Here is a 13,017-nt window from a genome sequence, read left to right as displayed (position 1 = left end):
CTTTCATGCTGCCAACACCAAGCTCACGGCCCTGTGACGGTCGGGCAGCTGGGGCAGCTCTGGACGTGTTCCATGGCACGGGGCTGCTTTCAGACGGAATCTGCTGCAGGGAGAAGGGGCCCAGCATCACGCAGAGAGAACCAGAAACGTCAGCGACCTGGGTCCCCGGGTCCTGCCTCCCCCGGTGCCTGGAGACCAGAAGACAGAGGTGGCTCTGGCACTCTGCTGTACAGCCCCGCACCCTTTGAGACACTCTGAGAGGAGCGCGGCTCCCACGGCCCTGAGCACCCCCGGCCCGGTAAAGGGTGTGGAGCCAGAAGGGGACTCTGCCCTGAAATACACACACATCGGCACAGCACGGCGGGACTCTGTCGCCCAAGGCGTGTGCAGGAGAGAGGAGCCGCGGCTCAGAGCACAGAGCTGAACACGGCTGCGGGCCTGGTCGGCACAGCTGCCCATGCAGCCACCGGAAACCTGGCCTGGCGACACTGACCTCGCCCCTCCAATGTGTGGCCCTGGCGTGCCCAGTCCAGGGGACCAAGAGACCAGCAGGGTGGGGGCGGGGCCCCGATAAGCCGGCACCTGGGGAGAAAACAGCCCCAGGCCTTGCAAGTCACAGCAGACGCAGATGCAGGAAGTACAGGCATGAACCCAGCCCTCCCCATACCCGGGTCTCAGTTTCTCCATCAGCTCCGGGTCAGAGTAGCACTAAAATGGCTGGGAGCCCCGATTTCAGCGTCCTGGGGGTGTCCTATCTTCTGCCAAAGCCCTCCCCAAGGTCCCCTCTTTGTGGCAAAAGCCCACAGCCCAGGAGGTCCAAGAAAACCTCAGGAACTTGGCCCAAGACCGAGACAGTGTAGACAGCACTTCTCCGCCCGCTGCGGGTGCCTGAACAAACGGGGCTTCCTCAGTGACAACGGTCTTTTCGGAAATGACGAGCCCAGGCCCGTCGGCAGCAGAAAGTGCCGCGTGTCTGCCCCAGAGAGCGGAGAGCGGGCCGGACGCCCGGGGCAGCAGCAGGCGCAATGACCCAGCCCAGGCCATTTTAGATTTCCGCGAGCCATAAAAAAAGCACTTCTTTTGAAAAATAATTTATAATTCACACTGACTGCCCAGCAATTACGCCCAGCCGGAGGAATGCAAGCGTGTTTTGCCCGGGGAACCTCAGACATTAAAGCCGCGTGCGCCCATCCATCTCTCGCAGCGGGGAGACAGCTGAAGGCTGCCAGGGGCCCCCGGGGGAGGACCCGGCCCCAAAGGCTGCCCCTTTTGGGATCATGTTCCTTCTGTGGCTGAGACGGTCAGTGAGGCGGGGCTGGGAGCTGGCCTCTGAGCAGGCTGGTGGGTGCCCGGACCCCTACGTGAGGTTCCTAACACCGGTCTCACCCACTTCCCAGGAGTCAGCCCAGGGGCACAGGGCCTGGGTTGCAATCTCAGCTCTGCCGCGTCTCGCCAGCACCTGCTTGGCCTCGGCTCCCACAGCTTGTAATGAGGAAGTCCGACCAAACTTCAGAAGCAGAGGTGGAAGGGAGGCCCCAGTCGCCCCCTCACCGCCCTCCCCCAGGTGTCTCCAAAAATGTCCCTGTTCTCTCCACACCCCAGGAGCTGGAGGTGTCAGAGCTGTGGCCTGGGTGGCAGCAGGGTGGACAACAGCCCTCCAGGGGCCTGGGAATCTCTCCAGCACCTTCACACAGAAAGCCTGGAAAACTGGAGCATTGATAGTGGCTGCCAGGTGCAGCGGCTCAGGCCTGTAATTCCAGCACTCTGGGAGGCCAAGGCAGGAGGATCGCCTGAGCTCGTGAGAGACCAGCTTGGGCAACATATCAAGACTTCACCTCTATTAACAGAAAAAAAAAATGGAAAAGAAAAATACATACAGCAGCCACTCGTGGCTGGCCCCTTCTGTAGCCTGCAGATGCACTGACAGTGGGGTGACATGGCTGGTGATGCCTGGCCGTCCCCACAATGGCCCCCGATGGCTGTATCACGGCCTCATCCCCTCACACTTCAAAGCCGGGAGGAGCAGAGTCACACCACAGCCACGCACCCCCAAAGCCGTGAGGTGAAGCCCACCAGAAAGCCAGTCCCAGCTCCCACACACGGCTGTGGGGGCAGCAACTTCAGTCTGAAGGCACCGCTGTGGAATCCAGCATGGCAGACCCCAGGGCCAATGAGAAGAGGAAGAGGCCCAGGCAGGCGGAGTAGGGGTCTCGAGCTGTGAACAGCGCCCACTCTCCCTCCCGCCAGCGCCTCGTGAAGTGGACATGCCAGGCAGATCCCGGCTCTGGTCCCCCCATGGATCAGGGTCTCCCACGTGCGCACTGTGGGACCCTCAGCATGTCACGTCTGCCTCGGAGCTCCTGAGCCCGCCGTCCTGCCCCTGAGTGAGGGTGCGCCCAGGCCCTCCCGGGCTGCCATGGCCTCACGTGGACACTGTAGGGTACTAAGCCCGGGTCAAGGCTTGGGGACCCTCCATGACCTTAGCAGCGTCCTCAAGGCTACAAGTGACAACCTGCTTGTGCTGAGAAACGGAGAAGCCCCGTACCCTCCTGGCCACACTGGCTGTGCGGGGTCACTCCGGATACCGGTCAGCGGGGGTGAGGGGCAGGGAGGGTCCAACATCTGCCCCAGACTAAGGCTGCCCAGGCAGGTGGGTTCTGGATACCCCAGCACAGCCTCCACCTCAGAATTCTACATCCATTGCTTCCAAACGCTGGGGTCCCGGGTAAGGATCGGGGTGAACAGAGGACCCCAAAGTTTACAAGAAAGAAAAACCAGGCAGGGCACAGTGGCTCACACCTATAGTCCCAGCACTGTGGGAGGCTGAGGTGGGAGGATCACTTGAGCCCAAGAGTTCGAGACCAGCCTCGGTGGCATAGTGAGACCCAGTCTCTACAAAAAAAAAATTTTTGTAGATTAGTTGGGCGTGGTAGCACATGCCTGTAGTCCTAGCTACTTGGGAGGCTAAGGAGGGAGGATGGCTTGAGCCGGGGAGGCGGAGGTTACAGTGAGCCGAGATTGCGCCACTGCACTCCATCCTGGGTGACAGAGTGAGACCCTATTTCAAAAAAATTAAAAAGCAAAAAAGCAAGAAAGAAAAAGCAAGTCTGGGGAGTGCTGGCTCCGGGCTGGGCCCCTGCCTGGGAGCCTAGAGGTGGGGTCAACCCCATCCTTCCTCGGATAAAACGGGAAGCGGCGGAGGGAACAGATGGGCATCAGGGAGCCTCCCAGATCAGACACTCTGGGATCCTAAACCGGAGTCAGAGTTCACATTTCAGACGGTGATCTCCTTCCTGGAGACACCGGACCAGGTCTCCCGTGTTCCCCACGTCCCACCACGTCCCAGCTCGGGGCTAAGGCAGAAACAGGAGCCGTGTGAGGAGCTCAGGGCCGAGACAGAAACGGACACCATCCTGCAAGTGCTCCCATCCAAATTGGCCCGGCGCGGCCAGCTATTCTTAGCGCACAGGACCCAAAATTAAAACAGAGGAAGCGCCAGCTCCCTCCGCGGTTTGGGAACTTCCCTGAATATAAGGTTCCAACCACAAAAATCCCACAGCCGGGAGCGACAGGGCGTCAAGGATGGCGAGGAAACGGCTTATGCAACGCTGGGCCAGGTGCGCCCAGAGGAGACGGGAACCGCTGTGCCCTCTTCCTGCCCCAAAACCGCTCCAGCCCCTCTCGGAGGGAGGGTGTCTCAGGGGACCCCTCCCAGGCGGCGACAGAGGCCTCCTGGTGAAGGCAGGAGTGAGCGGGTTCAGACAGAAGAGAGAGCATGGGACTCCTCTGAGGAGGCTGCATCTCATCTGCTCTGTGTTCCGAGGTATCCCCAGCAGTGCGGGAGCCCCAGGCCCAGGGCGGGTACCCAAGCAATGCCCCATAGGTGCATGAATGAGGAGCTCATGAGGGGCAGAGCCTGATGAAACAGCGGCCCCGTAGACTGTGCAAACACGCCATCCACAAAACACAAGCGCCAGCATCGCCGTGGGCCGGGACAGGCCGGCACCAGCAGGACACAGTCTCTCAGCCAGCCCATGGCCATCAAATCCTCGTTCCCCAATCAGAGGCCGCACTCCTGAGAGGGAATCCCGGGGCTGCACTTGCTCTCCCAGCTCACGGGGCTTTGTCCTAAACCACCCCATGGGACTCTCCCCAGGCCTCCCCTCGGGCGTCCTGGAACTGCGGCTCCCTCCGTAGGAATCACACCGGCCCAGGCTGGCCTTTCGGGAGACAGCCAAGCCCCCCAGAAGACACCAGGCCATTCATCTCCTGTCACAGCAACCAGGCTGGCCTCGGGCATGGAGTGGAGGGAATCATCCCAGGGAGGGGATGGAGGAGAGGCCGAGGACCCCAGCAACACCCGCCTGGCTCACCCCCTCCTCGGCCGGGCTGGACCCCAGGACCCCAAGCCCCGAAGGAGAGGGCTCAGAGCAGACGCTGTCTGGGGCTGCCTCGGCAATAAACCCACTGCCACCAGGTTCTGCTGCGTCACCCCCAACCAGCTCAGGGGACCCCGGCCCGGCAGTCACGGCTGGGTAAGGACTGAGTGGAGGGGTGCGGCCATCCAAACCACAGGTGCTGGCTCCTGGAGGCCTCTGCCCAGCGATGGGACAGAAGGAGCTGAGGACGAGACCTGAGGCCATAAGGGGACCCCCCAAACTATGAAGGAACCCCAAGACCATGGGGGATCCCAAGACCATGAGGGGACCCCAAACTATGAGGGGACCCCCAGACCATGACGAGATCCCCTAGACCAAAAGGGGGACCCCAAACCATAAGGGGATCCCCAGACCATGAGGGGACCCAAGACAATGAGGGGACCCGAAATTATAAGGGGATCCCCTAGACCATGAGGAGACCCCCAAACCACAAGGGGACCCCAAACTACAAGGGTACTGCACACCATCAGGCCCAGACCCCCAGACCACTGTGGCAGGCCCAGAGCTTCCCAGCACAAATGGCCTCACAGGCTACCCTCACTGGATGGCCCCAGGCTGGCCCAGGGAACTGGGCCCACGTCAGCTCTGGTCACTGCTGCTTCCAAGCTCCCACCATGGCTCCCGTGCACTCTGACAGCATGATTCCTGCAGAGGCTGCGGGTCCTCAGCCTGGAGCCCTCCCCGCCCTCTCTGGACAACACCTCACTGCCCCATCCGAGAAGGCCTCCTCATCCACACACGCTCCGCAGCCACGGCCCAGGCCTGTGCTGCTGTTCCTCAACCCTAGTGGTCCTGAGCTGCTTCCGGCACTCGGGCGTCCTGCCCCAAGGCTCTGCTCAATGCCGCCTTATCAGGGGGTCTCTGAGGCCGCTCCATGGAACAGCAGCCCCGCCCAGCACTCTGTCTGCCTCCATCTGCTTCTCAGTGTGGTCCTTCTCTGCAAGCGTTGTCCTCTGGGGCTGGGTGTTCATGGCCACCTCCACCAGGACAAGATTCCAGCTGCCCTGCCTGTGATCCCCATGCACCTGCACCCAGAACAGGGCCTGGCAGGTGGGGTGTGTGCAGGGAGGGCGTAGGGGGTTCTCTCCTTGGAAAGGGTCCTCCCCCGGCTCCCCAAGAGCTCACCTCCAGGAGCCCCTGCAAACACCAGACGTGGCAGCTGAACTGGCCCATAGCCCCCCACTGCCTACAGCAAGCACAGGCATACACACGCGTGTGCACACAACACACACTGTACAGGGTACACGGCTCAGAGTAGATTTGGCTGCATATACAAAAAAAAAAAAAAAAAGCTAAAAGCCCAAGCGTCAGCCCCCACACACAGGAAGCCTAGGGGTGAGCAGCCACCGTGTCAGCAGGCAGCCACGCTCCTCACACCTCTTTGCTCTGCCACCATGGTGAGTGGGTTTCACGCTCAAAGTCACCTCCTGGCCCAATGTGGCAGCTGGAGCGCCAGCCATCACGACCACAGTCCAGACAGTGGGAAGGAGAAAGGGGAGGACGGTGAAGGGGCCTCCCCGGCCACCTGCCTATCTTCTAAGAAGCTTCCAGAATCCCTCCACCCCTTTCCACTCCTCTCACAGGCCAGATCTGTCAGGGAGGCTGGAAAGCGTCTTTTCTGCAGGTGCATCCCCACCTGGAATAGAGCCAGGGTTCCCAGGGACGCCTGTCCGAGGTGGGCGCTGGCCTTCTCTGTGCTCGGGCACCAACTCACCATGAGGATGCGGCGGTAGCTGTCCCGGTCGATCCCCCAGAGCTTGAGATCTGTCTTGGCTCTCACGGTCGCGGCCCTGGGGGTGCCATAGATGAGCGCCAGCTCCCCGAAGCTGCCTCCCTCGCTGATGTTGGTCACCCACTCTCCGTTCACGTACACCTTTGGGGAGCAAGAGAGAGAAGCGTCACGGAGGCCAGGCAGGGTGAGCTCCTCTGCACCCCGTGCAGCAAGCCCCCCTTAGCTCTCCCCAGAAGGGGGTTCCTGCAGGGAGGGGCACAAATCCTTTTGCTTGTGGGCAGAACCCTGGATTCCCCAGCAATGGGCCTATGGACCCCAGTGCCCACCCCACCCCCAGCAGTGCTGAGAGCCACGGTGGGACAGCATCAGACCCCCACGGCAGGAAGGCCCCAAGGCGCCAGTGCCGATGAGACAACCACACCAGAGGCGGAAGCACCCGGTCCCCGCTCTGCAGCACTGCGGCCCCAGCCTGCCTCCCAGGCAGTGTCTGATTCAATTCGTCAACTTCTCACTTAGCCTGTCTGGGCCTCAGTTTCCCGAGCTGCACCGTGATGAGTTGGAGCCTGTGATCCCCACGGGGCTCTGTTCTGGGGCCCCGTCTGCTTCCTCTCCACCCCAGGCCATTCCTCTGTTCCCCCTCCATCGGCACACACCACTGGGTCCTGACGGAGCTGGGCGGCCTCAAGTGCAGACCTCTCCTGCCAGGGCCTCCCTCCCTACGGACAGTGCCTGAGCTCCTCGGGCTGGAGTCTGAATGGGTGCCCTATGGCTGTGCACCGCAGCCGAGCTGCGCCTGGGAAGGAGCCCAGACAAGATTCCCTTTCAGCCCGCGTGGGCCGCCACCCCCACACAGGGCGCCTACTATGCATTGACCATCACAGTCGGGTCCATGCAAGAATAGTGCAGATTGTTTATTATGCAGTGATTATGCAGATTCGGTGACTATAAATTGACACAATACACGCTTTATCCCCTCTGTGTGTCAATGAGCTTAAAGAATAGTTCCCATTGGCAAAGCAGTTCCCATTGGTTGCATATCGGGAAAGAATGGATTGCGATGAATCATGGAATCAATTCTTACTGAAATCAATGACTCATTATCTGGATGATAACTGAGGCACAGAGTCTTCTATCTGAAAGAAAAGACCACGCAGGTGTAACTCCACAATTAGGTGCAAGCAAGCGCTGGGGAGAACTGGTCAACCACGAACATTCGTGGGCACAGGGATGACCACTGAGCAAAGGCAGACTCCACCTGGCGGGGATGTGGCGATCACCTCCACCTGGCCCACCAGGCTCCCCAGCTCCTGGAGGGAGGCTAGAGCAGGAACACAGGGCAGAAGAAACACCAGCTTCCCCCCAGGGATCCCCTCCAGGAATCAGAAGACGGCCGTCCTTCCACGGAGCCAGGGAGCGCCCACCTGGGCGTGCAGGGATATGTGGAGGGGGCAGCAACTCCAGCGTTTCAGGGGTGAGGGGACCTCAGAGAATGCCCTCCAGAACCTCTGCCTCTTGCTTCTCAAAGGAGACCCAGAGCTGGGAAAGGGCCTGTGATGGCCTCTGGGCACAGTCTGGCCTCCCACCTTATGGCGGACACTCCCACTGTGCCTAAGTTTTTGTAAAAACCGATTTATGGAGGCAGAACTTGCAAATAGGAACGTGCCCACCTCGTGTGCAGCCCGGTGAGTTTCATATCACTCAAAAGGTGGGGGGGGTGCTCCACAAACTCCCAGGGGACTCTTCCCCAGAGGGATCCGGAGCTCACCCCGGTGGGTCTCACGGTGTCTGTCCGTGCTGTGGGAGACGGACTCCAGGGTGCACAGCACATTATGCAGCCAGGAGCATCCCCGTACTGACATGCACGCCTGGGGTGGCACTTGCTGCTGGCTCAGCTTCAGCAGGCATTCTGCACTGAACACCGTCGCCCTCCAGCACCCTCTGCACTAAACACCATCACCCTCCCTCCAGCACCCTCTGCACTAAACACTGTTCCAACGGGGCACCTCCCTCCAGCACCCTCCACAGGGAACACCTCCACCCTCCCTCCAGCACTGTCCACACCAAACACCATCACCCTCCAGCACCCTCCGCACCAAACACCATCACCCTCCCTCCAGCACCCTCTATACACCATCACCCTCCAGCACCCTCTGCACTAAACACCATCACCCTCCCTCCAGCACCCTCCACACCAAACACCATCACCCTCCAGCACCCTCCATACTAAACACCATCACCCTCCCTCCAGCACCCTCCACACCAAACACCATCACCCTCCCTCCAGCACCCTCCGCACCAAACACCATCACCCTCCAGCACCCTCCACACCAAACACCATCACCCTCCCTCCAGCACCCTCCGCACTAAACACCATCACCCTCCAGCACCCTCCACCCAAACACTATCACCCTCCCTCCAGCACCCTCCACACCAAACCCATCACCCTCCCTCCAGCACCCTCCGCACCAAACACCATCACCCTCCAGCACCCTCCACACCAAACACCATCACCCTCCCCTCAGCACCCTCCGCACTAAACCATCACCCTCCAGCACCCTCCACACCAAACACTATCACCCTCCTCCAGCACCCTCCACACCAAACACCATCACCCTCCCTCCAGCACCCTCCGCACCAAACACCATCACCCTCCAGCACCCTCTAAACACCATCACCCTCCCTCCAGTACCCTCTAAACACCATCACCCTCCAGCACCCTCTGCACCAAACACCATCACCCTCCAGCACCCTCCACACCAAACACCACCACCCTCCCTCCAGCACCCTCCGCACTAAACACCAGCACCCTCCACACCAAACACCATCACCCTCCCTCCAGCACCCTCCGCACTAAACACCATCACCCTCCAGCACCCTCCACACCAAACACCATCACCCTCCCTCCAGCACCCTCCACACCAAACACCATCACCCTCCCTCCAGCACCCTCCGCACCAAACACCAGCACCCTCCGCACTAAACACCGTTCCAACAGAGGCCCCTCCCTCCAGCGCCCTCCGCGCTTCTGTTCTGACGCAGGGGCCTCCTGCTGAGCCATGAAAGCAGTGTGGACACAGAAGATGTGAACCTGAGGTCAGGAGGGGTTTGCTTGACACGGGAGAGCCAGGGAGGCGGGTGACATCTTATGCCCAAGGAGGTGAGTGAGCCTCTTGGCCCCTTCAGGGGTCCCTCTCGAATGGCTGCCCAGGCAAGTGGCAGGACACTCCCCTCCCCTGGCAAAGAGCACGGGGCCCTGAGAGCAGAGAAGAGTGAGTCTGCGCAGAGCCAGCCCGGGACGGCCGCGCCTCCCACCTTTCTGGGGTTCTGCCCCAAAGGGGGATCCATGGCTGCTGCGGCTGCAGGCAGGACCTGGGGAAGCTGGGCCAGGACGTGCTGCCCATGAGGCCCGGAGAAGCCCATGGCCTCCGAGAGCTCCCTCCACAGCCTCAGAGGAAACCATTGTGCGGGTCCCACAGACGGCCAGGGCCACACTGTGCTCAGCCGCCCGGAGGACAAAGGGGCCATCCTTCTCAGGACACTGGTCACTGTCACCGCTCCCGGCACAGTGCGGGCTCCACCCCAGCTGGTACGCATAGGGCTACTTCATGTTGTTGTGTCTCAGTTTTTTTGTTTTCTCTTCTTTTTTTTTTTTCTTTTTGAGACGGAGTTTCGCCCTTGTTACCGAGGCTGGAGTGCAGTGGTGAGATCTCGGCTCACCACAACCTCCACCTCCCAGGTTCAAGCCATTCTCCTGCCTCAGCCTCCCGGATTACAGACACCTGCCCCACCACGCCCGGCTAATTTTGCATTTTTAGTAGAGATGGGGTTTCTCCATGTTGGTCAGGCTGGTCTCAAACTCCTGACCTCAGGTGATCCGCCCGCCTCGGCCTCCCAAAGTGCTGGGATTACAGGCGTGAGCCACAGCGCCCGCCTTCTCTTCTTTTAAAAGAAGAAACGATGGGGGTCCCCTGCGAGGCAGCATTTACACTCCACCATCACTGCAGCTTCTCCGTCTGAGCGCCAAGCTCACACCCGGCTCTGCCCTGCCCCCGCCCACCCTCACTCGCTCACCCTGTGTTTAGAAGTAGATGGTGGGGTGGGGGATGCCAGGGGCTGGGGGAGGTACACGGGCAGGGAGTGTGTAATGTGGACAGAGCCTCAGTTTAAGAAGACAAGAACATTCTGGAAATGGACAGTGGTGACGGTTATAAAATAACATGAACATGCTTAATGCCACTGAACTGCAAAATGGTTAGAATGGTCAATGTGTGTCTTTTACTACAATTAAAGTAGCGCCGAGGGTGGTGGCTCACACCTGTCATCACACACTTTGGGAAGCCCAGGCAGAAGGATTGCTTGAAGCCAGGAGTCTGAGACCAGCCTGGGCAACATAGCAAGACACCACCTCTACAAAACACTTTTAAATTAGCTGGACGTGGCAGTGCACAGCTGTAGCCCCAGCTTCTTGGGAGGATCGCTTGAGCCCAGGAGTTCAAGGCTGCAACGAGCTATGATTGTGCCACTGCACTCCAGCCTGGGCGACAGAGCGAGACTCCATCTCAAAAAAATAAAAAAAGAAGTTTAAAAACACAGAACACAAGACACACCCTGAATAACATCCGATCAGATCGCAAAGCTGAGGCGCACCGCTCTGGAATCACCAAGCCGAGGTACCCTGCTCCAGGGTACGCCCCGCTGCCTGGCGGTGCAACCTGGCCCCCCGGAAACAGCTCCTCCCCCAGACGTGTTGTGTGAAACCAAGGGAAGCCCGGGATGGCCAACGTCAGCGGGGACGACGTGACGCCAGGGATGGGGAGCAGAAGGAGGGAGTCCTGGAACAACAGGGGCCCAAAAACAATTAGGAGAAGAATCGAGCCCCAGACAGGGCTTGGAAGGGAGCTACGTTCCCGGGCCCATGAAGTCAGCAGCTGAGTGTCCTTTCAAGCAGAAATGCTATGTTCCATGAATAAAATACATTGGAAGATATTTTTATACTTAGAAAAATGGATTATAGCTCTTGGCAACACACAGATAGCAGCAGGCACTTTTGGAATCTCTGGAAAACCATAATTTAAACCGAACCTGGTGCTCTTGGCAGTTGGTCACCTGGCCGTCCCCCTGAGGCGCCGCTGGTCAGAGGGCAGTGTCCACCCTGCAGAAGCGGGTGACGTCCACCTCCAAGCCCTGCTGGCTTAAAGGGTCAGGGCCGGGTCCTTGAGAGGACGGCTTCCTGCTGGGCCTCGGGCATTTGGTCGGGTGCAGTGACATGCCCACGGCAACCGGCCATCCCTTCCTGCCACCCGGAATAAAACCAGGGTCCCGCTAGCCTCAGGAACCCACTCGGACCCTGGGTAGCCCTACTCCTGCAGCCCCGAACTCCGGGTATATCGATTCCATTGCCCCAAGGAGGCGATTGACAGAAACCAGTAAACAAAACGCAGCACCCAGGGTTCACACAGCAGCTGGACAGGGCTGCCTGGAGCTGCCATGCGGCTGTTCCCCTGGGTGCTGTAATAACAGTAATTATTATAATACATATGCCCATAACTCACCCGGGCTACCCGACATGCCACTTTCTTATTCCAGATTCCTTACTGAGCATCCTTTGATTTCCTTAAATGTGGGCTTCACCCACACGGGCCCTGTGGGTTTACCCTGCACGCGAAGGGCCTCCCACATCACAGGGGGCCCCTGCAGGCAGCTCCTGCGCCCGGCCCCACCGGCCCCGCCGGGCACTCCCTGCCGCCCACCCCTGCCCTGGCTGGAAATTCTGAGATTGACAGAGGTGCCTGGTGTTCGCGCACAGCCGCCCGGGACTCGTGGGACGGTCCCCACAAGTCACAGCTGGTTCCCGCGGGGGGCCCAGCCGTCCCACGTTAGCCTGTAGCCAGGAAGCGGGCATCCACCCACGGGGTTCAGACATCCTGGCTCTGGCGGGCCGGGTCCAGCGGGGGCCTTAAAGCTGACTTTGTGCCTGACCCAGGGCTGGGGAAGGGGCAGGGACGGGCGGTGGCGGGGAGGGGGAAGGGGAGGGATTTGCCAGGACAATATATTTGGGGAACTCCAGTTACACCAGGGTGACCTCACTCTTTCCTTTCTCAAAATTGCCTCCCAATGTCCCCAAGCCTGGAAAGAAGCCAGCCAGGATGCCACGACGCCTCGTGTCTGAGAGAAAACCATCTCCCCTCCACTCAGGCTTCAGCCCCGACCCCACGCTAACTGGGCCAGGGCCAGGGCTGGGGCTGGGAGGGGATGCTGTGAGCTCAGGGCTGGAGGAAACGGTTCCTGCTTTGAAGTGGCTCCGGGACTGGCCTCTCCCACTGCCCTGTCATGTACGAACAAGTTACAGATGGCGGCGGGGGCAGGGGGGAGGGGGGTCTGTCCTGCTGGAAGGACGGAGGGAAGGGAGATGCCTCACTGAGTTCAGAGGTGAATTGGTGGATGGGGATTCTGCAAGGAGGAGGAGGTTCCCCCAATATGCCGAGTGCCAGGTCGGCTGGGACAGCAACACCTCCCGGCCCCTTTGCTGAGGTCCTGGCCCAGGTGGGGCTCCCAGGAGCCTGGAGGCCAACAGCGGAAAGATGGGGACCTGATCCCTCTGGCAGTCCCAGCCCCCAGCCCCTCACACCCTCGCCTCTCCCAGGAAGTCCTCAGCACACTGCCGGCTGGGGCCTGACGCTGGGGCAGGAGGGTGGCCACGCATACTGAGGATGAGGACAAGCCTGGGGCATGGGTGGTGGGCGTTTCCTCTCGGGGCCGACAAGGCTCTTGTGGTGCGTGTGTTGGGGACATGAGATGGGGTGGGGAAGCTGCCAGGCGGCCAATGGGTTCCTGAATGAAGGGGCA

At 60.3% G+C, this 13,017-nt stretch overlaps 1 protein-coding gene across 5 annotated transcripts in view; it reads right to left on the bottom strand.

The window, feature by feature from the left end:
* PRKAR1B (protein kinase cAMP-dependent type I regulatory subunit beta) overlaps nucleotides 1–13,017 on the bottom strand; it is a 186,798-nt gene that overhangs the window by 42,124 nt on the left and 131,657 nt on the right. For all 5 annotated transcript variants that reach the window (XM_033194641.1, XM_033194644.1, XM_033194643.1 and 2 more), the window contains exon 7: nucleotides 6,154–6,312. In XM_033194641.1, coding sequence (XP_033050532.1) covers nucleotides 6,154–6,312 — 159 coding nt within the window. The remainder of the gene's footprint in view (nucleotides 1–6,153; nucleotides 6,313–13,017) is intronic.

This window comes from Trachypithecus francoisi, unplaced genomic scaffold (assembly GCF_009764315.1).
Source record: "Trachypithecus francoisi isolate TF-2019V2 unplaced genomic scaffold, Tfra_2.0 Lachesis_group4, whole genome shotgun sequence".
In the NCBI taxonomy this organism is placed as follows: Eukaryota; Metazoa; Chordata; class Mammalia; order Primates; family Cercopithecidae; genus Trachypithecus; species Trachypithecus francoisi.
Note: the sequence above shows the minus strand (reverse complement) of the source record. Positions and strands in the feature narration are given on the sequence as shown.